This window comes from Moschus berezovskii, chromosome 22 (genome assembly GCF_049115385.1).
Source record: "Moschus berezovskii isolate FMDL1 chromosome 22, NW_MosBer_1.0, whole genome shotgun sequence".
In the NCBI taxonomy this organism is placed as follows: domain Eukaryota; kingdom Metazoa; phylum Chordata; class Mammalia; order Artiodactyla; family Moschidae; genus Moschus; species Moschus berezovskii.
Genome location: NC_142481.1, coordinates 3,841,211 through 3,868,921, shown reverse-complemented (window position 1 = coordinate 3,868,921; position 27,711 = coordinate 3,841,211). Strand labels below are relative to the sequence as shown.

The 27,711-nt window shown below is 45.3% G+C and overlaps 1 protein-coding gene and 1 pseudogene across 1 annotated transcript; both read left to right on the top strand.

Annotated features, from left to right (window-relative positions):
* Positions 1–289: 289 nt before the first annotated feature.
* LOC129546166 (cationic amino acid transporter 3-like) lies at positions 290–8,975 on the top strand. Its single transcript, XM_055411018.2, is given in 11 exon segments — positions 290–668; positions 1,259–1,417; positions 6,252–6,438; positions 6,626–6,738; positions 6,884–7,106; positions 7,267–7,406; positions 7,497–7,599; positions 7,782–7,978; positions 8,177–8,343; positions 8,591–8,699; positions 8,854–8,975. Coding segments are annotated over 11 exon segments (1,899 nt in total).
* A 10,081-nt stretch (positions 8,976–19,056) lies between these two features.
* LOC129546311 (cationic amino acid transporter 3-like) lies at positions 19,057–24,171 on the top strand (annotated as a pseudogene).
* The last annotated feature ends 3,540 nt before the right edge of the window (positions 24,172–27,711 follow it).

Sequence of the window (27,711 nt, the reverse complement as noted above, 5' to 3'; positions counted from 1 at the left end):
CAGCTCAAAACAATTTACCCGTCAAAGGGGCACATTTGGGGAGACAGAGTCCACCCCGTCTCACTTCTTTTCAAGCAAACTTTCCAGTAACTCTGAGACAAATTAGAAGTCTTCTCTATGATTGTAGAAACCAAATCTCAGAGATGGAGAACTTGCCCAATGTGTCCTTTACCACCTGCTTCCCATCACTTCCATACTCCATAGAATTGGACCCCCAGTGACAAGGGTGGATGGGCATTCTTAAGGGCTTTATGTCTTCTTTTCTCAGCAGACGGTAGCCTCCTCAACTATGTCTAGGATGTTGTGTCAGTTTGTTCGCCAATTTGGTCAGAAGCTCATCCGCAAGCGGCCGCTGGAACCCATAGATGAATCTCTGAGACCCATGGCTCATCTGAATATCCTAAACCTGGTGATCATGGGTGTGGGCAGGATGCTGAGAGGTGCCATGTACCTTATGGCTGGTACAGTGGCCAAGTACATAGCTGGACCAGCAACCATCATCTCGTTCTTGGTGGCTGCCCTGTTTTCTATGTTTTCTGGGCTCTGCTATGCTGAATTTGGAGCCTGGGTACCGCGCTCTGGTTCTGCGTATCTCTACAGCTATGTCACGATGGGTCAACTCTATGCCTTCGTCATCGGCTGGAACCGCATACTTCCCTTAGTCATTGGTGAGATGATGGGGCAAAGAATGGTGTGGGGCTTAAGACTGGGGAACTATGTTGGAGGATTGGGGTTCTAAGTCATTCATAAGCACTTTATTCTTGGCCTCATGGAAAGAAGTTGATAATAGTGTCAGGAAGACCCCACAACTGCATTCAACTCGATTCCTTAAATGATGGACCATGAACCCAGAAGGAAAGGGAACTGTAGGGAATGGGTGAGAGGGCGGCCTGTCCCACAGGCTCATCCCCTCACCATAGTGAAGTCTTTGCTCAGTTGTTGTCTTCCTGGGATTTTCCTTTACCACTTGATTTCAAATTTCATGCATTATCCCAGCCCTCCCATTCCCACTTACGTGTTTTCTGTTCTTGTATAACATTGATCTACTCCTAAAATATTAAAACACCTGACATTTGGTGAATCATTTGGGTCTACTCTCCCCAACCCATGAAAAGAAACTCTTTGATATTTTGTATTTTGTAGCAGGTATTTGTATATATAGGCTTTTTGTATATACAGGTATTTTAGCTGTGTTTTTAGATCCTATGGCACATCAATTTTTGTTTGTCAATGAACGCTACTTCTTCTGCCTCTGCAGGTACTGCCGCCTTGGCCAGGGCCTCGAGTTATATCTTTGACAGCCTGATTGGGAATCATATCTCTGAGGCATTACAGGAAGCTTTCTCTCTGCACCTGCCTTACTCCCTGGCCACATATGCAGACTTTTTTGCCCTGGGCCTGGTACTGCTGATGACAGGTGAGACAGGACTCAACAATAGGATAGGAAGAGTGGGGTGTGGAGCGGGAGCTGGTGTAGGAAAGACTTGACGTGGCAGAATGGTGGGGAATAGAAATAGAAAGAAGTGCCTAGAGACAGAAGCTAACACATAGACCATTGTGTTCCACCCTTGGCACTATTGAGTTTGGTCTTATGATTCTTTGGTGTGCAGGGACTGTCTGTGAATATTAGTTTAGTTTTTTTTTTTTTTTTGATCATTATTGAGTGTTGAGTATCGTCCTTGACCTTTGCTCACTAGATACCAGTGACATTTATCCACCCCAAACTGTGGCAATCAGGGTGTTTCCAGACAGTGCCAGTCCCTTGGGGATTGGGGAATTTTGTCCCTTGGGGAACAAAATTACCCCCAGCTGAGAATCATTTACTTAGACCAACAAATCTTCCTCTATACTGAGGCCAAATATTTTTTTAATTAAGAGGAAGTTAACATTCACTTTTTTTCATGTAGCATAAAATTAACCACTTTATTATTTTTCCCAGCTTCATTGAGGTATAATTGACATACAACATTGTGTAAGATTAAGGTGTACAACATCTTGATTTGTTAGACTTGTATTCTGAGAAGATTGCCACAATAGTTAACCATCTCAAAGTGTACAGTCATTTAGTACATCTGTAATGCTGGGCAACCATCACTTCCATCTAGTTCCAAACACGTTCATCACCTCAAAAGGAATCCCTCTACCCACTGAGCACTGTCTGTTTGCCCACCACCACCAACTGCCAGCCCTGAGCAACTGTTTGTCTGCTTCCTGTTCTTGTTCAGTCACTAAGTCATAGCCAACTCTTCTCAACCCCATGGATTATAGTATGCCAAGCTCCTCTGTCCTCCACTATCTTCTGGAGCTTCCTTAAATTTATGTCCATTGAGTCAGTGATACTATCCAATTCTGTCACCCTCTTCTGCTCCTGCCCTCAATCTTACCCAACATCAGAATCTTTTCCAATGAGTCAGCTCTGCCCATCAGGTGATCAAAGTTTTGGAGCTTCAACATCAGTCCTTCCAATGAATATTCAGGGATGATTTCCTTTAGGATTGACTGGTTTGATCCCCTTTCTGTCCAATGGAATCTCAAGAGTCATCTCCAGCACAACTCAAAAGCATCAATTCTTCAGCGTTCAGCCTTCCTTATAGTCCAACTCTCACATCCATACATGACTATTGGAAAAACTGTAGCTTTGACTATACACACCTTTGTCAGCAAAGTGATGTCTCTGTTTTTTAATATGCTATCTAGATTTGTCATAGCTTTCCTGCCAAGGAGCAAGCATCTTTTAATTTCATGGCTGCAATCACCGTCTGCAATGATTTTGGAGTCCAAGAAAAGAAAATCTGTCACTGCTTCCACTTTTTCCTCTTCTATTCACCAGGAAATGATGGGACCAGATGCTGTGATCTTAGCTTTTTGCATGTTGAGTTTTAAGACAGCTTTTTCACTCTCCTCTTTCACTTTCATCAAGAGGTTCTTTAGTTCTTCTTCGCTTTCTGCCATTAGGGTGGTATCATCTGCATATTTGAGACTGTTGATATTTCTCCTGGCAATGTTGATTCCAGTTTGTGCTTCATCCAGCCCAGTATTTCACATGATGTACTCTGCATATAAATTAAATAAGCAGGATGGCAATATACAGCCTTGACATACTCCTTTCCTAATTTGGAACCAGTCCATCATTCCATGTCCAGATCTAACTGGTGCTCCTTGACCTGCATAGAGATTTCTCAGGAGACAGGTAGAGTGGTCTGGTATTCCCATCTCTTTAAGAATTTTCCACAGTTTGTTGTGATCCACACAGTCAAAGTCTTTGGCATAGTCAATAAAGCAGAATTAGATGATTTGCCTGTATTCCCCTGCTTTCTCTATGATCCAACAAATGTTGGCAATTTGATCTCTGGTTCCTTTGCATTTTCTTAACTCAGCTGTATATCTGAAAGTTCTTGGTTCACATATTGCTGAAGCCTAACTTGAAGGATTTTGAGCATAACATTGCTATCATTGAAATGAGTGCAACTGTATGGTAGTTTGAACATTCTTTGGCATCGCCCTTCTTTGGGATTGGAAAAACTGATATTTTCTAGTACTGTAGCCACTGCTGAGTTTCCCAGATTTGCTGGCATTGAATTCAGCACTTTCACAGGATCATCTTTTAGGATTTGAAATTGCTTAGCTGGAATTCCATCACCTCCACTAGCTTTGTTTGTAGTAATTCTTCCTAAGGGCCACTTGACTTCACACTTCAGGCTGCCTGGTTCTAGGTGAATGACCACACCGTCATGGTTATCTGGGCCACTAAGACCTTTTTTGTATAGTCCTGGGTATTCTTGCCACCACTTCTTAATCTCTTTTGCTTCTATTAGGTCCTTACCATTTCTGTCCTTTATCACGCCCATCCTTTCATGAAGTGTTCCCTTCATATCTCCAATTTTCTTGAAGAGCTCTCTATTCTTTCCCATTCTATTGTTTTCCTCTATTTCTCTGCATTGTTCACTTAAGACGGCTTTCTTGACTCTCCCTGCTATTCTCTGGAACTCTGCACTCAGTTGGGTATATCTTTCCCTTTCTCCTTTGCCTTTCACTTCTCATCTTCTCTCAGCTATTTGTAAAGACTTCTCAGACAATCATTTTTAATATTTATTTATTTATTTATTTTAATTGGAGGCTAATTACAATATTGTGGTGGGCTTGCCATATATTGACATGAATCAGCCACAGGTATACATGTGTCCCCCCATCCTGAACCCCCTTCCCACCTCCTTCTCCATCTAATCCCGCAGGGCTGTCCCAGTGCACCGGGGTTGAGTGCCCTGTTTCATTCTTGAAGCACATTGGCCATCTCTTTCACATATGGTAATATACATGTTTCAGTGATATTCTCTCAAATCATCCCACCCTCGCCTTCCCCCACAGAGTCCAAAAGTCTGTTCTTTGCATCTGTGTCGCTTTTGCTATCTCACATATAGGGTCATTGTTACCATCTTTCTATATTCCATTTGTGTGTGTTAATATACTGTATTCGGAGAAGGCAATGGCAAGCCACTCCAGTACTATTTCCTAGAAAATCCCATGAATGGAGGAACCTGATAGGCTGCAGTCCGTGGGGTCGCTGGGGGTCGGACACAACTGAGCGACTTCACTTTCACTTTTCACTTTCACACATTGGAGAAGGAAATGGCAACCCACTCCGGTGTTCTTGCCTGAGAATCCCAGGGACGGGGGAGCCTGGTAGGCTTCCGTCTATGGGGTCACACAGAGTCGGACATAACTGAAGTGACTTAGCAGCAGCAGCAGCAGCAGCAATATACTGTATTGGTGTTTTTCTTTCTGACTTACTTCACCCTGTGTAATAGGTTCCACTTTCATCCACCTCATTAGAACTGACTCAAGTGCTCTCTTTTTAATAGCTGAGTAATATTCCAAAGGTCCATCTAGTCAAGGCTATGGTTTTTCCAGTGGTCGTGTATGGATGTGAGAGTTGGACTGTGAAGAAAGCTGATCGCCGAAGAATTGATGCTTTTGAACTGTGGTGCTGGAGAAGACTCTTGAGAGTCCCTTGGACTGCAAGGAGATCCAACCAGTCCATTCTAAAGGAGATCAATCCTGGGTGTTCATTGGAAGGACTGATGCTAAAGCTGAAACTCCAATACTTTGGACACCTCATGCAACGAGTTGACTCACTGGAAAAGACTCTGATGCTGGGAGGGATTGGGGGCGGGAGGAGAAGGGGACGACAGAGAATGAGATGGCTGGATGGCATCACCGACTCGATGGACATGAGTTTGAGTGAACTCCAGGAGTTGGTGATAGACAGGGAGGCCTGACATGCTGTGTGTGATTCATGGGGTCGCGGAGAGTCGGACACGACTGAGTGACTGAACGGAACTGAACTGAATATTCCATTGTGTATATGTACCACAGCTTTCTTATCCATTCATCTGCAGATGGACATCTAGGTTTCTTCCATGTCCTGGCTATTACAAACAGTGCTGCGGTGAACATTGGGGTACACGTGTCTCTTTCAATTCTGGTTTCCTCTGTGTGTATGCCCAGCAGTGGGATTGCTGGGTCATATGGCAGTTCTATTGCCAGTTTTTTAAGGAATCTCCTCACTGTTCTCCATAGTGGCTGTACTAGTTTGTATTCCCACCGACAGTGTAAGAGGCTTCCCTTTTCTCTGCACCTTCTCCAGCATTTATTGTTTGTAGACTTTTTGATGGCAGCCATTCTGACTGGCGTGAAATGGTGCCTCACTGTGGTTTTGATTTGCATTTCTCTGATTATGAGTGATGTTGAGCATCTTTTCACGTGTTTGTTGTCCATCTGTATGTCAGACAACCATTTTGCCTTCTTGCATTTCTTTTCCTTGCGAATGGTTTTGGTCACTGCCTCCTGTACAATGTTAGGAGTCTGTCCATAGTTCTTCAGGCAGTCTGCCTACCAGATCTAATTCCTTGAATTTATATGTCACTTCCACTGTATAATCATAATGGATTTTATTTAGGTCATACCTGAATGGTCTAGTGGTTTTCCCTACTTTCTTCAGTTTAAGTCTGAATTTTGCAACAAGGAGCTGGTGATCTGAGCCACAGTCACCTCCTGGTCTTGTTTTTTCTGACTGTATAGAGCTTCTCCATCTTCAGCTACAAAGAATACAATCAATCTGATTTCAGTTGACCTTCTTGTGATGTCCATGTGAGGAGTTGTCTCTTGTTTTGTTGGAAAAGGGTGTTTCTATGACCAGTGTATCCATAAATGTATCGATAGTTTGAGTGCTTCATATTGCGTCTTTCCCACAGGATTACTGGTTCTGGGAGCTCAGGAATCAATCCTGGTTACCAAAATATCCATAGGAACCAACCTTTTGGTTCTCATTTTCATCGTCATCACTGGCTTCATTAAGGGAGATCTGCATAATTGGAGGCTCACAGAACAGGACTACAAACTGAACACATCTGGATCCAGAGACATCTATGGCTTAGGAGGGTAATATTGGCCATAATATATGAGTGACGGGCATGGCTGGTGTGGTGTGGACTAAAGATATCTGGGCTGATGGATCCAGATGAAGCGAGTCCTGGAGCCCAGGACTTGAGGTATGAAGGGAGAAGCTCAGTAGAGATGGCTGAGCACACCTCACCCATGTTCTTTCTCTTTCCTTCTCTCACTGTAGCTCGGGCCTTCTGGGTTCTGGAGGGTTTGCACCTTTTGGCTTTGAAGGGATTCTCCAGGGAGCAGCTACATGTTTCTACTACTTTTTTGGTGTTGATGCTCTTGCCACTAAAGGTAACATGGTCACTCTGCATCCCATCTGGGGTTTGGGAACACCCTGGCTGCCCCCGGCTTAGGGGAACCTGCTTGTGGAGTGCAAGAAGGAAGGGGATTTTGCCCAGTGTATTTTCCTGACCCAACACTTCTTCCCTTTCTACAGGCGTAGAAGCTCTAAATCCTCATCGTTCCATCCCCTGGAGCATCGTGATCACGATCTTCATCTGCTTTTTGGCCTACTCTGGTGTCTCAGCGGCATTCACCCTCATGGTGCCCTACCACCAGATTCAGCCTCACGACCCGTTGCCACAAGCCGTTCTCCATAGTTGGTGGCTCCCTGCCAGATACTTTGTGGTTATTGGCACCCTCTGTGCTCTTATATCCAGGTCAGTGCCATGGTTTTCTCAATGTCTACTGTCAGATGCTCAGATCTCCCAACCCTTAGGATTTGTAGAGAAGACACTTTACACCAAGCTGACAAGAGAGCAAAAGTCCCGGTCTGTCCTGCTTCTCCACATCCTTACATGTTTCCATTTTCTCTTCCAGACTATATAGTTCCATGTTTAGAATGCCTCTTTTGATCTACACGATGGCAAAGGATGGACTCCTTTTCCGGGTACTTACCCGGATCCATGTCCGCACAGGCACCCATGTCGTGGCCATCATGTCTGCTGGAAATCTTACAGGTAAAAAAAAAACTGAAACCCACGCTTTAACTCACATATTTCCAGCTGTTTCCCACTCCCTTCCCCACCTTGTTTGTGCTCTCATTCTAGGTGTCATGGCGTTACTCTTCACGTTCACAAATCTTGTGGATCTTGTGTCAGTAGGGACCCTGCTCGTTTACTCCCTAGTGGCATTTTCTGTTCTTGTCCTCAGGTGAGAACCCACTACACCTCAGTAGGGAATCTTGGAGATTAGCTGGGAGGTAACTGTCTTCTGCCCTCATGCTATCTTCTAAAAGTCCTGCTCTGCTTAAAACAGGACAGATGTGGAATAGGATGTGAAATGTTGGATGAGCAGGGGCTGCTGTTAATATTGCCTTAAAACATCTAATTCAGGTACCAACCAGGCCAGAATTTAAGCAAGAATCAGAACACAGTTAAGGAAACTGAGATATGTAACACTAATGAACATCATTTGGACTCTGAACCTGAAGCAAGAAACTCAAACATTCTAAAGAGTCTGTGGTTCCCTCCCAGCACCACCCCCAGTAGGAAATCTGGCCAGATTGTCTATGGATGTGCCTCACTACTCGGTGAGCAGTGGGATTTCTCTTTGGTCGTTTTCTGAAATTGACAGTATGGTGTTGGAGTGTGTATTTTGTCAATTGAGGAGTCTTGGTGATATGATGGCTCTTGCTGAGGTGGGCAGCCTGGGGAGAGGTGTGACCCAAGGTCTTGACATCTTCAGCTTCTGAAGTTGAACCTGTTCTCCTCCACCTTGACCCCTGTAGTTCTCCTGATGATAATCTTGAGCCTGATCCTGGCCCATGGGTCCAGCCAGGTGTTCTCTGGAGACTCCAGGTACACACCAGTGACTGTGCTGCTGCTGCTGCTCATCACTGGGGTCACAGTCATCATCTGGAGGCAGCCCCAGAACTCCATTCCTCTTTATTTTAAGGTAAGTAACCTATGTGCCCAAACTGTCCACCTTGAGTGAACATACTTCATGGTCTAAACATCCAGGAGTGAGGGGAACTGCTAAAACCAATGGACTCTTCCCTGATCCACACTCAGTACTTTACATACACAGTCTGAGTAGGCACTGAATACACAGTCTGAAGGCTGGTCTTCTTGCCCAGGCGGTGTAGTGTCTCTCACTCAGACATCTGGGCTGTGTTCAGGAATGAACTGACTCTGTCCCACAGGTCCCTGCTCTGCCTGTCTTCCCACTGGTGAGCATCTTTGTGAACATTTACTTGATGATGCAGATAACATCTGGGACCTGGGCCATATTTGGCATCTGGAATGTGATTGGTGAGTGGCTTTCTGGCATAAAGAGACCTCTTGAATGACTGATCCCAAACTGAGCTCCCCTAAACTTTTTGGCCACCATAATAGGAGGTCTATTGGATGTTTTAACCAGGAAGAGTGCCTACTTATCCTTCTCATTTTCTCATTTCCTTGCTAGGATTTCTCATATACTTTGGATATGGGATCCGACACAGCTTAGAGGAGAACAATGAGCAATAACCACCAGCTTCCACCTCCCAGACTCTTGACAAAAACACCCCTAGTGCCGACTCATCTTAACCACAGGTCATAGATGCTGTCTAGAATCCCTACATACATAGGAGGTGTCTTCTGCTACATGAACACTTTCAGCCTCTATGGAGTGTGATGGTGTATGCATCTACAGACCTATCTTTATTGCCAGTGGACAAAGTGACTTAAGGAGATCAATCCTGGATGTTCATTGGAGGGACTGATGCTAAAGCTGAAGCTCCAATACTTTGGCCACCTCATGAGACGAGTTGACTCACTGGAAAAGACTCTGATGCTGGGAAAGGTTGGGGGCGGGAGGAGAAGGGGACGACGGAGAATGAGATGGCTGGATGGCATCACCGACTCTGTGGACATGAGTTTGAGTGTACTCCGGGAGTTGGTGATGGACAAGGAGGCCTGGCGTGCTGTGATTCATGGGGTCGCGGAGAGTCGGACACGACTGAGCGACTGAACTGAACTGAACTGAACTGAATTTTTAAGTAAGCTTTTCAAAGCATGATGTACATACAGAAAAATACATGCTTCTTAAGTGTGCAGCAAGACCAATTTTCACAAAGAAGGTACCACAACATAACAGCGGTAGAAACAAAATATTAAACTGGCACCTGAGAAACAACTCCTTGTTCCCATCTCCAGCATGAGCACAGAGGTGGCCACTTGAGGGGGAAACATAGGTAATCGTACATTGTGTAAGAGTTACACTTTAAATATTAGGTCATCAATAAGTTTGAAGTAAAAGGTCAGTTTTCATTCCAGTCCCAAGAAGGGTAAGCCAAAGAATGTTCAAACTACCAAACAACTGCGCTCATTTCACAGCCTAGCAAGGTAATACTCAAAATCCTAAGCTAGACTTCGGCAGTACATGAACTGAAAACTTCCAGATACAAACTGGGTTTAGAAAAGGTAGATGAACCAGAGATCAAATTGCCTACGTTTGTTGGATCACAGAGAAAGCAAAGGAATTCCAGAAAAACATCAACTTCTGCTTCATTAACTATGCCAAAGCCTTTGACTGTGTGGATTACAACTAACTATGGAATATCCTTAAAGAGATGGGAAAACCAGACCATCTTACCTGTCTCCTGAGAAACCTGTATGCAGGTCAAGAAGCAACAGTTAGAATAGGACATGAAACAGTGGACTGGTTAAAAACTGGCAAGGGAGTATGTTAAGGCTATACGTTCTTCCCCACTTATTTAAATTATATGCAGAGAACATCACGCAAAATACTGGGCTGGATGAATCACAAGCTGGAATCAAGATTGCCAGGAGAAGTATCAACAACTTCAGATGATACCATCCTAATGACAGGAAGTGAAGGGGAAATATAGAGCCTCTTGATGAAGGTGAGAGAGAGAGCGAAAAGCCTGACTTAATACTCATCATTCAAAAGAACTAAGATCATAGCATCTGATCCCATCACTTCCTGGCAAATAGAAGAGGAAAAAGTGGAAGCAGTGACAAATTTTCTTTCCTTTCACTCCAGAATCACTGAAAACAGTGACTGTAGCCGTGAAATTAAAAAACACTTGTTCCTTGAAAAGAAAGCTATGACAAACTTAGACAGCATATTAAAAAGCAGAGAGATTACTTTGCCAACAAAGGTCTGTTTAGTCAAAGCTGTGGTTTTTCCAATAGTCATGTATGGATGTGAGAGTCCGGCCATAAAGTAGGCTGAACACAAGAATTGATGCTTTTGAAAACTGTGGTGCTGGGGAAGACGAGAGTCCCTTGTACTGCAAGGAGATCAAGCCAGTCAACCCTAAAAGAAATCAACCTTGAATATTCATTGGAAGGACTGATGCTGAAGCTGAAGCTCCGATACTTTGGCCACATGATGTGCAGAGCTGACTTAATGGAAAAGACCCTGATTCTGGGAAAGACTGAGGGCAGGAGGAGACGAGGGAACAGACAATGAAATGTTTAGATAGCATCACTGACTCAATGGACATCGCCAGGAGATAGTGGAGGATAGAGGAGCCTGGTGTGCTGCAGTCCATGGGGTCACAAAGACTTGTACACGACTTAGCAACTGAGCAACCACAACAGGACCCTGCAGGCACGCCTCTGAGATATTCCTGGTTTGATTCCAGACTATCATAGTAAAGAGAACTGGCAATAAAGAGAGTCACACAAATATTTTTGATTTCACCAACTCAATGGACCTGGGTTTGTGTGGACTCTGGGAGTTGGTGATGGACAGGGAGGCCTGGCGTGCTGAGGTTCATGGGGTCACAGAGATGGACACAACTGAGTGGCTGAACTGAGTGCATATAAACTTATGTTTACACTACACTGTAGTCTATTCAGTGTGCTATATATTCTGTCTAAAATATGTACATACTTTAACTTAAAAGTATTTTATTGCTGAAAAATGCTGTCATCTGACAACCCAGAGTTGCCACAAACCCTCAGTTTGCAAAAACTGCAGCATCTACAAAGCACAATAAAATGACATCTGCTTGTACATGTGTATGTATATATTAAGATATGTATAGTTAATGTGCGCAAAAGATGTATATGTGATACATGTATTGAAGTATCTGTGCTAAGGTTCATTGCTGATCTACAATCAATGTACCTAGTTGTCTCGTAATACTATTTGCTAAATCTGTCACTTGGTGTCTGTGTATGCTCCCCGCTTTCTGATATCCCCTTGATATATGGGTGTAGTCAAACTTCTTTAGGGCCCATCCTCATGATCTCATTTAATCTTAATTAACTCTTTAAGTCCCCCCACAAAATACAGTCACATTCTGAAGTCCTGGGGATCAGGAATTCAACATATGAATTTGAAAAAAGGGTGATGCATTCACCTCTTCACACTTTTGACCACCATTTGATTCCCAGTGGCTAAAACAGTGTCTGTAATACAATAAGTGCTCAATTATATTTGATGAGATATTTAATGAAACAATCATATGTACATGTAATATTTTACATGACCCAAAATGGGGAACTTTTTATTTATCAGTAATTATCAAAGGGAGACCACACTATTTGCTGGGGAAAATAATATTTTGTTAAACTACTTGGAACAGAAAATGAGACTTTAAGGCCATGTCTAATCTATGACTGGTCTTCCCTGGTGGCTCCATGGTAAAGAATCCACCTGCCAATGCAGGAGACATGTTCAGTCCCTCGATTGGGAAGATCCCCTGGAGGAGGAAATAGGAGCTGTTTTAAGTGTTCTTGCCTAGAAAATTCCATGGACAGAGGAGCCTGGTGGGCTACAGTCCAGGGGTTTGAAAAAGAGTCAGACATGACTCAGAGACTAAACACCACCAATGTCTAGCTGGTGCTGGCTGGATCATTTCACAGGAGAGAGAAAATGCGAGAGAAACTGGGGAGAAGGGGAGAAAAAGGACAGGTGAGGAGAAGGTGGTGAACGGTTCTGTGCGATGAGAACCTCTTCCCTCGATCTGATCTCACTTTCATGTGGAAACCATGAAGTGATTGATGCAGGTAGGAATCTCACGGAAAGAAAGGTTTTTAAAATGATCATTCTTGGTGTAGACTGATGACGGGGGGAAAGAGTTGGCAGAAGAAGGAGAAAGAGCAAATCATGAGTGTGTTATTCCACGAATGTGTTATTTAAAGGGGTGGTTCCCACAGATCACAGGGAGTCAGTGAGTGGTTGTGAGCAGGGCAGCAAGATGAGGAAGGGGTTTGGGAGATGACTGAGGGTCTGCTGTCTTTCCAGGGACAGGGGTACAACGTGGACACCCTCCAGGTGTCACACATTCCTCTCCCCCACCATGCCTCCCCATTTTACTGGCCACGTGAGCCTGGAAACAACCCCTAACCTTCCCTCTAACCCTGTAAAGGCTGGGCAAAGAACTGGAGAAATAAGACACAGGATGAGTCCTTACATAACCCATGTAAGATGGGAATTTCAGAGTTGAGGTGTTTGGCTCTGTTGATGGAAAATTAAATAACAATCAAGGTAAGAAAAAAGAAAAGAGAATTTTGGTTATTTCTGTAACATTCAGATTTTTAAGATAATATCCTGAATTGTGACTGATAATTTACCAGGACATATCAGATTTTTAGGAATTTCATAAAATTTTTAGAACACCTATTAATAACATTTATCCTTCCAATATAACCTAAGAAGGTTTATTATCACTTTTGACAATGCATGTGTGCTCAATCACTTCAGTCGTGTCTGACTCTTTGAGACCCAACAGACTATAGCCTGACAGACTCCTCGGTCCATGGGATTCTCCAGGCAAGGATACTGGAGTGGATTGTCCTGCACTCTTCCAGGAGATCTGCTAAGGTACCCATGTAATTATATGTGCCAGTATGCCTACTTGTATTCAGGTCAGTATCATTCTTTGAAATGTTTTAGGAGCTCTCTGAAAAATCCCCAGAATAGCTAGAGGTCAAAAAGTATTTCAACTGGGGTTTCTTTGGTGGCTCAGTGGTAAATCTGCCTGCCAAGGCAGGAGACATGGATTCTGACCCGGGCAGATTCTCATGTGTGAGAGAACTTGCAGAAGGTCAGCTTTCCTGCAGAGAGGTTCTGGCACTCCAAAAAAAACAAGTCTGGTCAAAGCAAAGATGGAGGTGAGAGAGTCTTTCCCCTCCCCCATGCAAGGAAACATCCCCCCACAGAAAAGGGGAGTGATGAGTGAGTGCTCAGCTACCCTAGTTCTCAGGACACCGCTGGAGACACCTGTTTCTCAACAGCAGCGCCACAGACCTGAGGCTGAACCTCCATGAGGAGGGAGAGGAAAAATATTTGGAAAGAGGCAGATAAACACTTCAAAGGGCATGAAAAGGATTGCTTTTCTCAGGGAGTCCAATCACATGCCTCTGGGAGTTCCACACCCAGTAATCTCCCTCCTGGGTCCCCGGGCACCCTCAGTGGCCCAAGTGCTGGACCAACACCTCCTCCCACTCTCTGGGATCTCCTTGTGGGGCCTTCCCCATGCAGCACCCAGGGGAACTCGGGTAGACAACAAGTGGGCTCAGAAAACCAGCCCCTGCTCTGGAGGAGGGCGCCCACAGGCTGGAGCTCTAGAGCCACCTTCTGGAAATCCAGAGACAGGTTTCCAGGAGGCAGTCTGGTGGGTTGTCAGAGCAGAGAGACAGAAAATCTTAAGAAATTTCCCACAAGGTTTCCCTGGCAGTTCAGTGGTTAAGAATCTGCCTGCCAAGGCAGAGGACCCAGGTTCAGTCCCTGGTCTGGGAGGACCCCATATGCCATGGGGCAACTAAGCCCACACGCCGCAACTACTGAAGCCTGTGCTCTGCAACAAGAGAAGCCACCACGGTGAGAAGCCCATGCACAGCAACTAGGGGAAGACTGTGCAGTAACCAAGATCCAGGGCAGACACACTTAATTAATCAATTCATTTAAAGTTATTAAAAGAATTATCCCACAAGAGGGAGCAGAAAGAGTGAAATAAGTGTACTGATACAAAGACGGAGAAAATCCCGGGAAATAACTCCACCATGAAACAGCAGCACCCCAACTGAAGTTAACCACTAAAGATGGAAGGGAGTGTCTACTACAAATACAAAAGCACAGTATAGGATTATACTCGCAGTCTTACTCACCTTCATCCTCTTGGGAGCAGCCTATCCACTAAGGAATTCATTACCGCTTTAATTCCCAGAATTTTCTGCTTTGAGTCAGATGAGAGAAACTCAGAGAAGGCTTCTTTCTGCATCCGTTGTGTCTCAGATGTTTTCCCTTTAATCTTCCTAACAACTCTGGATTCAAGATCATCCCCACACAACCAACTAAAACTCATCACAACAGCTTAAGATGCTTCATTCCTTTTGTGGAGTTGGCTTTTCAAGGATAGACACATATATCAGTGGAATAGAATCGACAGTCCTGAGACAAATACTTACATTTATGGTTCATTTTACCCACGGGAACCAAGACAATACAATGGGTAAAAGATAGTCTCATCAACAACAGTGCTCAGACAAGTATACATCCACATGCAAATAGATAAAGATGGCCCACTACTTCACAGTAAAAAAAGAAAAAAAAATTAATGGAAACTTCATCTACGACATGTAAATTCCCCACTGGTGGTCTCTGGCCAGTGTTTTAACATGTGTGCCACTTGCTGTGTGTCTGAATCTTGCCTACTTACTAACCCCTCACTAACTCACTCATCCCTCCCCTCCGATTCCCGATTTTTTCCTTCTGTGAGATGTAGTGCTTTTGACCTCTTACAGCTTATTTCCCTCTCCTGCCTTTGTGCTCAGTCTTCCCAGAAAACAGAATCCTTGAAAACGACCAAGTCACACTCCCTTTATCCTATTTTATCTCTTTGTACAAGGCTGGGTGTAGACGTGACACTTGTTCAGTGCTTTTGTTGCTTGAATTCACATCAGAGATTGTAAGCTCCCATTCTCCTGGTTGGGGTCCAGCTGGGCTTGGGGGTCCCGCACACTGGAGTGTCTCAGGTCAGGTGCAGGCTGTGGGGAGTTGAGTGTGTAAGAGGACTGGGCAGGAGGAGGAGTGTGAGTGGGTCACCAGTTCTACTTAGGGTTCTTGATGATCAATGAATTCAAGTGTCCCTGGAAATAATCAAGAAACACAATTGGGATGGAAAGGTTTTATTTGACTCACACTGAGAACTATGTGTGAAGTGCGGTGGCTGCGATGGTGGCACGGAAGCATGGCCAAGAGGAGCTACCCCACGTCCAAGGTCAGGGGCTGCGGCAAGAAGAGCTACCCCATGTCCAAGGTAAGGAGCAGCGGCTGCACTTTACTGGAGCAGCTGTGAAGAGATACCGCACGTCCAAGCTAAGACCAACCCCAGCAAGATGGTAGGCACTGAGAGAGGGCATCAGAGGGCAGACAGACTGAAACCACAGTCACAGAAAACTAGCCAATCTAATCACATGGACCACAGCCTTGTCTAACTCAGTGAAACTAAGCCATGCCATGTAGGGCCACCCAAGACAGACGGGTCATGGTGGAGAGTTCTGACAAAATGTGGTCCACTGGAGAAGGGAATGGCAAACCACTTCAGTATTCTTGCCTTAAGAGCCCCATGAACTTGGTGGGAATGCAAACTAGTACAGCCACTATGGAGAATAGTGTGGAGATTCCTTTAAAAACTGGAAATAGAACTGCCATATGACCCAGCAATCCCACTGCTGGGCATACACACTGAGGAAACCAGAATTGAAAGAGACACATGTACCCCAATGTTCATCACAGCACTGTTTATAATAGCCAGGACATGGAAGCAACCTAGATGTCCATCAGCAGATGAATGGATAAGAAAGCTGTGGTACATATACACAATGGAATATTACTCAGCCATTAAAAAGAATATATTTGAATCAGTTCTAATGAGGTGGATGAAACTGGAGCCTATTATACAGCGTGAAGTAAGCTAGAAAGAAAAACACCAATGCAGTATGCTAACACATATATATGGAATTTAGAAAGATGATAACAATAACCCTATATGCGAGACAGCAAAAGAGACGCAGATGTATAGAACAGTCTTTTGGACTCTGTGGGAGAAGGCGAGGGTAGGATGATCTGAGAGAATAGCATTGAAACATGTATATTATCATATGTGAAACAGATCGCCAGTCCAGGTTTGATGCATGAGACAGGGTGCTCAGCGCTGGTGCACTGGGACAACTCTGAGGGATGGGATGGGGAGGGAGGTGGGAGGAGTGTTCAGGATGGGGAACACATGTACACCCATGGCTGATTAATGTCAGTGTATGGCAAAAACCACTACAATATTGTAAAGTAATTAGCCTCCAACTAAAATAAATAAATAAATTAAAACAAACCCATGAACAGTATGAAAAGGCAAAAAGATAAGACACTGAAAGATGACCTCCCCAGGTCGGGAGGTGCCCAATATGCTACTGGAGATCAGTGGAAAAATAACTCCAGAAAGAATGAAGAGACAGAGCCAAAGCAAAAACAACACCCAGTTGTGGATGGGACTGGTGATAGAAGCAAGGTCCGGTGCTGTAAAGAGCAATATTGCATAGGAACCTGGAATGTTAGTTCCATGAATCAAGGCAAATTGGAAGTGGACAAACAGGAGATGGCAAGAGTGAATGTCAACAGTCTAGGAATCAGCCAACTAAAATGGACTGGAATGGGGGAATTTAACTCAGACAGAGTCGGACACGACTGAAGTGACTTAGCAGCAGCAGCAGCAGCAACCATTGTATCTACTACTGTGGGCAGAAATCCCTTAGAAGAAACGGAGTAACCATCACAGTCAACAAAACAGTCCGAAATGCAGTACTTGGATGCAGTCTCAAAACGACAGAATGATCTCTGCTCATTTCCAAGGCAAACCATTCCATATCATAGTAATCCAAGCCTATGCCCCAACCAGTAACTCTGAAGAAGCTGAAGTCGAACGGTTCTATGAAGACCTACAAGAACTTTTAGAAATAACACCCAAAAAAGATGTCCTTTTCATCATAGGGGACTGGAATACAAAAGTAGGAAGTCAAGAAACACCTGGGGTAACAGGCAAATTTGACCTTGGAGTACAGAATGAAGCAGGGCAAAGGCTAATAGAGTTCTGCCAAGAGAAGGCACTGGTCATAGCAAACACCCTCTTCCAACAACACGAAAAGACTCTACACATGGACATCACCAGATGGTCAACACCGAAATCCGATTGATTATATTCTTTGCAGCCAAAGATGGAGAAGCTTTATACAGCCAGCAAAACAAGACTGGGAGCTGACTATGGCTCAGATCATCAAGTCCTTATTGCCAAATTCAGACTTAAATTGAAGAGAGTGGAGAAAACCACTAGACCATTCAGGTATGACCTAAATCAAATCTCTTATGATTATATAGTGGAAGTGACAACTAGATTTAAGGGACTAGATCTGATAGAGTGCCTGATGAACTATGGACAGAGGTTCATGACATTGTATGGGAAACAGGGATCAAGACCATCCCCAAGAAAAAGAAATGTAAAAAAAGCAAAATGGCTGTCTGAGGAGGCCTTACAAATAGCTGTGAAAAGAAGAGAAGTGAAAAGCAAAGGAGAAAAGGAAAGATACACCCATTTGAATGCAGAGTTCCAAAGAATAGCAAGGAAAGATAAGAAAACCTTCCTCAGCGATCAATGCAAAGAAATAGAGGAAAACAATAGAATGGGAAAGACTAGAGATCTCTTCAAGAAAATTAGAGATACCAAGAGAACATTTCATGATACTGCACAGTATCTATAAAAATACTAAATCACCATGCTGTCCACCTGAAACTATTATGATATTATAAACCAACTACATGTCAATCATCAAACAACAAATTAGACATCTATTTTCAGTGAGAAGCTCGTGATCTGCAACTAGAGAGTAGCCCCCACTCGCAGCAACTAGAGAAAGCCTTCATGCAGCAAGGAAGACCCAGTAGAGCCAACAATTAACTAAACATTTAAGAAGAATTCTCCCACAAGAGGGAGCAGGAAGAGCAGAAAGTGTGTACTGACACAAAAAGAGAAAACCCCAGATTATACCACCACCATGGAACAGAATGCCCCAGCTGAAAGGAACCGCCAAAGGTTTGAGGAGGTGTCCACTACTTCAACTGGGGCTTCCCTCATGGCTCAGCAGTAAAGGGTCTGCCTGAAATGCAGGAGACCTGGGTTCGATCCCTGGTTGGGAAGATCCTCTGAAGAAGGAAATGGCAACCCACTCCAGTATTCTTGCCTGGGAAATCCTATGAACTGAGGAGTCTGGCGGGCTGCAGTCCATGGGGTCGCAAAACGTCAAACACAACTGAGTGACTTACACTCACTAGTAACGTGCCACAGAGCATAAAATTTGCCATCTGAAAATTTTTTGTGTGCCCAGTTCAGAAATGTGGCACATTTTTATGCAGAATGTTTTGCTTCCCTCAATCCTCTTAAAATTCCATTAACTTTGAAACATATTAAAAGTCTTCTTTGTGTTTAAGAAACCAAAGCTCAGAGATGGAGAACATGCCCAATGGGTCACTTTGCCTCCTCCTCCCCATGACTCCATTGCTGGGTGAAATTGGATTCCCAGGGCCAAGGGGAGATGACACTCTTGATGGCTTTGTGTCTTATTTCTTCTGCAGAACGTAACCTCCTGAACTGTGTCCTGGATGCTACATCAGTATGTTCACCAATTTGGTCAGAAACTGGTCAGCAGGCGGATGCAGGATACCAGGTCAGAGGTTGAGAGACCTAGAGCTGATCTGAACATGCTTGATCTGGCCGTCTTGGGTGTGGGCAGAACCCTGGGAACTGGCATGTACATCCTGGTTGGAGCTGTGGCCAGAGTGAGAACTGGACCAACGACTGTCATCTCCTTCTTGGTGGCCGGCCTGTCCTGTGTATTGTCTGGGCTCTGCTATGCAGAGTTGGGGCCCGTGTACCAGGCTCTGGTTATGCATATCTCTACAGCTACATCAACCATGGGACAACTCTATGCCTTCATCACTGGCTGGAACCTCATCCTGTCCTTGGTCATCAGTGAGGTGCGGGCAAAGGTGTGGGGCTTAAGAACAGGTTCTAGGAGGGGGGGTTAGGTCTTCACTCATTCCTGAGCACTTTGTCATTGATCTTGTGGGGTTGCTTGGATAATTGTGGCAGGAAAACCCCACAAGTTTATTGTTCTCAGGTCTATCTTGCTTTCCTTAAAAGATGGACGGAGAACCCAGAGGAAAGGGAGCTGTAGGGAGTGGGAAAGAGGGAGGCATGACCCACAGGCTCATCCCCTCACTGTGCTGAAGTCTTCGTTCAGTTGTCACCTTCATGGAATTTTCCTTCACATCTGGACTTAAAATTTCAGTCCTCACCTTCCAGCCCTCCTGGTCCCAACTTCCTGTTATACTTTCTTGCATAACATTGATCCCCTCCTAGCATATTAAATAGTTAACCTATTTTGTGAAGCATCTGAGTCTTACCACCCTAACCCTAATGAGAGTATTCTATTTGGGCTCCCCTCTCCCCAAAATATATTCCACATTGGAAATCAATTTATGTTTATCAGTGAATGTTCCTTCTGCTGCTGCTGCAAGTACCGCCTGTATAGCCAGGGCCTGGAGCTACAACTTTGATAGCCTGATTGGGATACAACTCTCTCAGGCATTATAGGGAACTTTCTCTCCTCATATGCCCTCTTTTCTGGCCATGTACCCAGACTTTTTGCCCTGGGCCTGGTGCTGTTCTTCACAGGTGAGACAGTGATGGGATGGGAAGAGTGGGGTGTGGAGGGGGAGATGGGGTGGGAAAGCCTTGGGGGGACAGAACAGTGGATGATTAAGACCGGAAAGAAGGATCTGTGATATTAGAGACAGGAAGGCAAGAGAGAGACTGATATTTCCCTTTCTTGGCATTATTGACAATTTGGGCGGGATCATTCATAGGTGTAGAGGTTTTAAAAAAGATCATTGTTGGATGTTGAGTAGCGTCTCTGACATTTAGTCACTAGATACCAGTGACACCCACCCAACTGTGAAAATCAGAATGCCTCAAGACATTGCCAAATGTCCTTTGGGGAACGAAATCATTCCATTTACTTAGATCTATCGGTTTCTTCTCAGTATTGAGACCAAAGACGTGTTTTCAATTGAGAGGAATTGGTTGGATGGCATCAGTGACTCAATGAACATGAGTTTGGGTAGGCTCTAGGAGTTGGTGATGGACAAGGAGGCCTGGTGTGCCGCAGTTCATGGGCTCGCAAAGAGTTGGACACGACTGAGAGACTGAACTGAACATCGCATAAAATTAAACATTATTTTTCCCAGCTTTGCTGCTGAGTCACTTCAGTCATGTCTGACTCTGTGCGACCCCATAGACAGCAGCCCACCAGGCTTCCCCATCCCTGGGATTCTTCAGGCAAGAACACTCAAAAACAACACTGTCCAAATTTAAGGAGTACCCATGATGATTTAGTTGATGTATATGTTGTGAGATGATTTACAGTAAGACATTAACCATCTTACAGTGTGCGATTCAGTGGGACTTGGCACATTCACAATGGTGTGTAACCACCACCTCTGTCTAGTTTCACACATGGTCATCACCCCAAAAGGAAACCCCACACCCACTGAGCAGACACTGTCTGTCCATTGGCCGTAACTCCACAACCCTCAACCCCTGGCAACCACTGGTCTGCCTTCTGAGTCTATGGATTTAGTTACTTTGGATGTTTCATATTCCATCTTTCCCACAGGAGTACTGGTTCTGAGAGCGTGTGATTTGACCCTGCTTTACAAAGTGTTCACAGGCGTCAGCATTTTGCTTCTCGGTTTCCTCATCCTCTCTGCCTTCATTAAGGGAGACCTACACAACTGGAAGCCCACAGAACAGGACCACAAACTGAACACATCTGAATCCACTGACACCTCTAGGTTAGGAGGGTTCTCTTGGCCATTGTAATGCCTGTGCGGTATGGTTCACAGCTGGGAACATCAGTTCAGTTCAGTCGCTCAGCCTTGTCCGACTCTCCGCGACCCCATGAATCACAGCACGCCAGGCCTCCCTGTCCATCACCAACTCCCAGAGTTCACTCAAACCCACCTCCATCGAGTCGGTGATGCCATCCAGCCGTCTCATCCTCTGTCGTCCCCTTCTCCTCCCGCCCCCAATCCCTCCCAGCATCAGAGTCTTTTCCAGTGAGTCAACTCTTCGCATGAGGACATGGTGGGGATTAAAAAGACCTGGGCTGATGGATCCTGGTGTCAGGAGACCTGGAGCCCAGGACTTGTGGTATTAAGGGAGGAGTCCAGTAGAGATGGCTGAACTCACCTCACCCACATTTTCCTCGTTCCTTCTCTCACCATAGGTTGGACGATCTGGGTTCTGGAGGTTTTGTGCCCTTTGGCTTTGATGGGATTATCCACGGAGCAGCAATGTCTTTCTGTGCATTTCTTGGTTTTGATTCCGTTGCCCCTAGAGGTAACACGATCACAATGTGTCTTATCGGGGATTTGGGCAGTTTGGGCTGCCCTTGGCCTTAGGAGTTGGGAGAAGGTTAGCTAGTTTTTGGACATAGAGGAGCGAATTTGATTGTGTGATTTCACCTCAGTGTGTTTTCCTGATCCAGAACCTCCTCCCATCTAGCAGGGGGAGAAGCCCTGAATCCTCAGCGGTCCGTCCCCTTCAGCATCATAACGATCTTCATCTACTTCTTGGCGTATTTTGGCGTCTGGGCAGCACTCACCCTCGTGGTGCCCTACTACTAGATTCATCCTGAGAGTCCCTTGTCTCAGGCTTTTCTCCATGTTGGGTGGGGCCCTGCCAGGCATCTCATGGCTGTTGGCACCCTCTGTGCCCTGACATCCAGGTCAGTGTCATGGTTTTCTCTCCATCAGCTGTCAGATGCTGAGGTATCCCAGCCCTTGGGATTAAGAGACAAGAAGGAAGGACACCTTACCCCATGTAGACGAGGGAGCAGAAGACCCAGTTGCTCCTGTTTCTGCACGTCCTCACTCATGTCCCATTTTCTCTTCTTCCAGCCTCCTGGGTACCATGTTCACCACGCCTCAGTTGATCTGTGCAATGGCAGACAATGGGCTCTTTTCCATGGACTTGCCTGGATCCATGATCACACAGGCACCGCCATCATGGCCATCACGACTTCTGAAAATCTTGCAGATGAATAGACAAAAATCCACTCTTTCTTTGATCAACTTCCTTAACATGCATGTTTCCAAATGTTTTTCACTCCCTCCCCACCTTGTTTTGCCCTCCTAGGGGTCATGGCATTACTCTTCAAGCTCACTGACCTTGTGGACCTCGTGTCAAATGGAACTCTGCTTGCTTACTCCCTGGTGCCTTTTTCTGTTCTTATCCTCAAGTGAGACTCCACTACACCTTGACCTCAGGCTTTGGACTTGTGAGGATTGATGGGGATTAACTCTCTTCTGCGTTCTGAATGTCCTGCTCTGCTTAACTGAGGAAAGGGATAGGTTATATTGTCTGATGTTGGATGAATAGAGGCTACTGTTAATATTGCCATAATGCCACTAATTCAGGTACCAGCCAGGTGAGAATTCAAGCAAGAGGGAGAAAACAGAGGGGGAAGTTGAGATGAGGACTGAAGTTGAAGAACATTCTATGGACTCTGTACCTGAGGCAGGAACTTCAAACATCCGAAAGACTGTGTGACCCCATCAGCACCACCCACACTCTGAAATCTGGGCAGATTGTCTATGGATGTGCCCCCATGCTTGGTGACCAGTGGAATTTCTCTTTGGTCATATTCTGAAATTGACAAGATAACGTGGGAGTGTGTGTCATTTTCAGTTGAGGAGACTTGTAGCTATGATGGCCCTTCCTGAGGTGGGCAGCCTGGGGTCAGGGCGGGGGGCTGTGACCCAAGGTCCTGACGTCTTTGTCTTCTGGATCCAGCCTTTTCTCCTCCTTGACCCCTGCAGGTCTCCTGCTGACCATCCTGAGCCTGGTCCTGGCCCAGTGGCCCAGCCAGGTGTTCTCTGGAGATCCCGGGCTCACAACAGTGGCTGTGCTGCTGCTGCTGCTGCTCATCACTGGGGTCACGGTCATCGTTTGGAAGCAGCCCCAGGACCCCTCTCCTCTTCCATTCAGGGTAAGTGAGCTTATGTGTCCAAAGTGTCCACCTTGAGTGAAGGGGGTCTGTGTTTTAGGTCTAAACACCCTTGCTGGACCAGGGAAGAAGGGGAGTTAATGAAACCAATGAACGCATCCCTGACCCACACTCGGTGCTTTATATACCCGACCTCAGTAGGCACTGAAGGCAAAGCCTGAACAGAATGAAAGCCTTCCCACCACGTGAGGTACGGCCTCCCTCTCACACGCCTGGGCTGTGCTCAGGGATGAACGGACTCGGCCCACAGGTCCCTGCTCTGCCCATCCCCCCACTGGTGAGCATCTTTGTGAACGTTTACTTGATGATGCAGGTGACCTCTTGGACCTGGGCCCTATTTGGCGTCTGGGAAGCGATTGGTAAGAGGCTTCCTTGGATAACAAGACCCCTTGAATGACTGGAAACAACCATCATCCTACCACCTCTCCCCTGAACTGTGTCAGACGCCATAATAGGAGCCCTACTGGGCATTTGTAAGTGAGCAGAGTGTCTACTTTTCCTTCTCACTGTCTCATTTCCCTACTAGGATCTGTCATATACTTTGGATATGGGACCTGACAAAGCTTGGAGGAGAACAATGAGCAACAGCCACCAGCCTCCACCTCCCAGACTTGACAAAAATATCTCTGGTGCTGACTCTTCTTAACCACAGGGCATAGATGCTGTGTGGAATCCCTCCATGCACTGGAGGGTCTGCTGGTTCAAGGACACTCAGAGCCTCTACAGAGTATGAATGTGGGATGCATTTACAGCCATGAATTCTTTGCCAACGGACAAAGCGACTTTGAAAGTGAAACTCACTCAGTCGTGTCCAACTCGGAGACCCCATGGACTATGTCAGTTCAGTTCAGTCACTCACTTGTGTCTGACTCTTTGCAGCCCCATGGCATGTACTATATAGTCCAAGGAATTCTCCAGGCCAGAATACTGGAGTTGGTAGCCTTTCTCTTCTCCAGGAGATCTTCCCAACCCAGGGATCAAATGCAGGTCTCCTGTATTACAAGCAGATTGATCAAGAAGTCTCCTCTTGGTAAATTTCCATTCACTCACTCACTTTTACTCTGCTATTGGCTATGACTCCCTGATTTTGAGCCCAATCTCAATCCCCATTGGGCTCATTGTATTCCCACAAGGGAAAACAGCTTCCCTTGTGGCTCAGCTGGTAAAGAATCTGCCTGCAATGCAGGAGACCTGGGTTCAATCCCTGGGTTGGGAAGATCCCCTGGAGAAGGGAAAGACTACCCATTCCAATATTCTGGCCTGGAGAATTCCATGGACTGACTTTAATGTTGTACTCTTTTTTTTTGGGCCACAGCTAATGGCTTTTGGGAACTTAGTTCACCGACCAGAAAATGAACCCCGGGGCCACAGCAGTGAAATCTCCAAGTCCTAACCACTGGACCTCTACGGAACTCCCAATGTTATCCAGTTTTTATGTAAACTTTTAAAAATATAGTATGTATACAGAAAAGTGCATGCTTCATAAGTGTGCAGCAAGGCAAATTTTCACAAGAAAGTACCACAATGTAATCAGCAACCAGAGAAAAAGATATTAACTTGCACATTGGAAAATACTCAGTTCATTTCAGTCACTTAGTCATGTCCAACTCTTTGTGACAACATGGAATGCAGCATGCCAGGCCTCCCTGTCCGTTGCAAACTCCAAGAGTGTACTCAAACTCATGTCCATTGAGTCAGTGATGCCATCCAATCATCTCATCCTCTATTGTCCCCTTCTTCTCCTGCCTTCAATCTTGCCCAGCATCAGGGTCTTTTTCAATGAGTCAGCTCTTCCCATCAGGTGGCCAAAGTCTTGGAATTTCAGCTTCAGCATCAGTCCTTCCAATGAATATTCAGGACTGATTTCCTTTAGGATGGACTAGTTGGATCTCCTTGCTGTTCAAGGGACTTTCAAGAGTCTTCTCCAACACCACAGTTCAAAAGTATTTTGGTGCTCAGCTTTCTTTATAGTCCAACTCTGACATCCATACATGACTACTGGAAAAACCATAGCCTTGACTAGACGGACCTTTGTGGACAAAGTAATGTCTCTGCTTTTAAATATGCTGTCTTCTAGGTTGGTCATAACTTTTCTTTCAAAGACTAAGCGTCTTTCAATTTCATGGCTGCAGTCACCACCTGCAGTGATTTTAGAGCGCCCAAAAATAAAATCTATCACTGTTTCTCCATCTATTTGCCATGAAGTGATGGGACCAGATGCCGTGATCTTAGTTTTATGAATGTTGAGCTTTAAGCCAACTTTTTCACTCTCTTCTTTCACTTTCATCAGGAGGCTCTTTAGTTCTTCTTCACTTTCTGCCATAAGGGTGGTGTCATCTGCATATCTGCGATTATTGATATTTTTCCCTGCAATCTTGATTCCAGCTTGTGCTTCTTCCAGCCCAGCGTTTCTCCTGATGTACTCTGCATATAAGTTAAATAAGCAGGGTGACAATATACAGCCTTGATGTACTTCTTTCCCAATTTGAAACCAGTCTGTTATTCCACGCCCAGTTCTAACTGTTGCTTCCTGACCTGCATACAGGTTTCTCAAGAAGCAGGTCGGGTGGCCTGGTATTTCCATCTCTTTAAGAATTTCCCACAGTTTGTGGTGATCCACATAGTCAAAGGCTTTGGAAAACAACACTCAGTCATAAAAAAGAACTAAACTCTCCACAACAGCATAAGCCACTTCATTACATCTTGTTTGGTTAGCTTTTTTAAAAAAAAATTAGAGTATTTTAAATCAATTATACTTCAGCTTTTTATAAGTTAATATAAGAGTCAAATGAAACTTCCCAGGCAGCTCAGTGGTAAAGAATTCACCTGCCAAGCAGGAGACACAGGTTCGATATCTGGGCCGGGAAGATCCCTGGAGAAGGAAATGGCCTCCCACCGCAGTGTTCTTGCCTGGAGAATCCCACGGACAGAGGAGCCTGGCGGGCTGCAGTCCGGGGAGTTCTAAGAGTCAGACACGACTGGGCAACAACAACAAGAGCCAGCTACTGCATTTGAGTCCCCTTTGGAAGGCCTGTGCCCGGCGTCTCAGCACGTGGGGCTCGAGGCAGGTCAGAGTCCATGCCCTTCACCAGTACCCGCACCCCCATTCGCCACTCCGCTTCCTGCCCCCAGGTTTTCCTTCACTGAGGAGTAGAGCTCTGACCTCTCACAGCAAGTGTCACTTCTCTGTCTGTGCTCAGCTCTCCCAGCCAACAGAGCTCCTTGAAGAAGACCAAGGCACCCCACCCCTTTATCCTCTTCCATCCCTCTGTGCAAGGCTGGACACCAGGCACAATGCTTGTTCCATGCTTGTGTTGCCTGAATTCACATCAGAGATGTTAAGCTCTCCTTCTCCCGCTTGGGGTCCAGCTGGGCTTTGCGATCCCCCACCCTGGAGCGACTCAAGTGATGTGCAGACTGTGGGAAGTTGAGTCGTGTAAAAGGGCTGGGAGGGAGAAATTAGTAAGCAGGGCTCCCAGATTTACAGCCCTTCCTTCACAAGGTCCTTGATGATCATGCGAATTCAAGTGTCCATGAAAATAATCAATAAGCAACCTGTAATGGGAATAGGAAGGAGTTTTCTCTGAGCCAAAATGAGTATTATAGTCTGGAAGGCAGAGTCAGACAGCTCTGAGCGACTGCTCTGTTGAAGCATGGTGTCCAGGGCAATCTTACACCTCATCCAAGCAAAGAACACACATTGCGCACAACACGGTGTATTTCTTCAAGGTTTCAAAAGAGACAGACTTAGTACATAGACACTGAGACAGCAACTCCCTAGTGTCTGGAAAGGGAACCTTATCTTTCAGGGAGTGTTAACATGGACGCCATTAGAAGGGAGTTTCTTTTTTATCTTCAAAACAGATGCTCGTTACCTCAATGGTTAGAGCAGATGAGCTGTGAAGGTTTGACAATCTGTCTTAATTCACACAAAATTCAGGCTGAACCATGGATAAGCGAAAATGACTTCCCCATACCTCAATATGTGAACATCTTCTCCATCACAAGCAGATAAAAATCTTAGAACCATATGATCCAGCAATTCTACCTCTGAGGATATACCCAGAAAAATTGAAAGCACACTCTGGAAGAGATTTTTGTACACTCAGTGTTCACAGCACCATTATTCACAGTAGCTAGAACATGAAAGCAACACAAGCGCCCATTGACCATCAAATGGATAAGC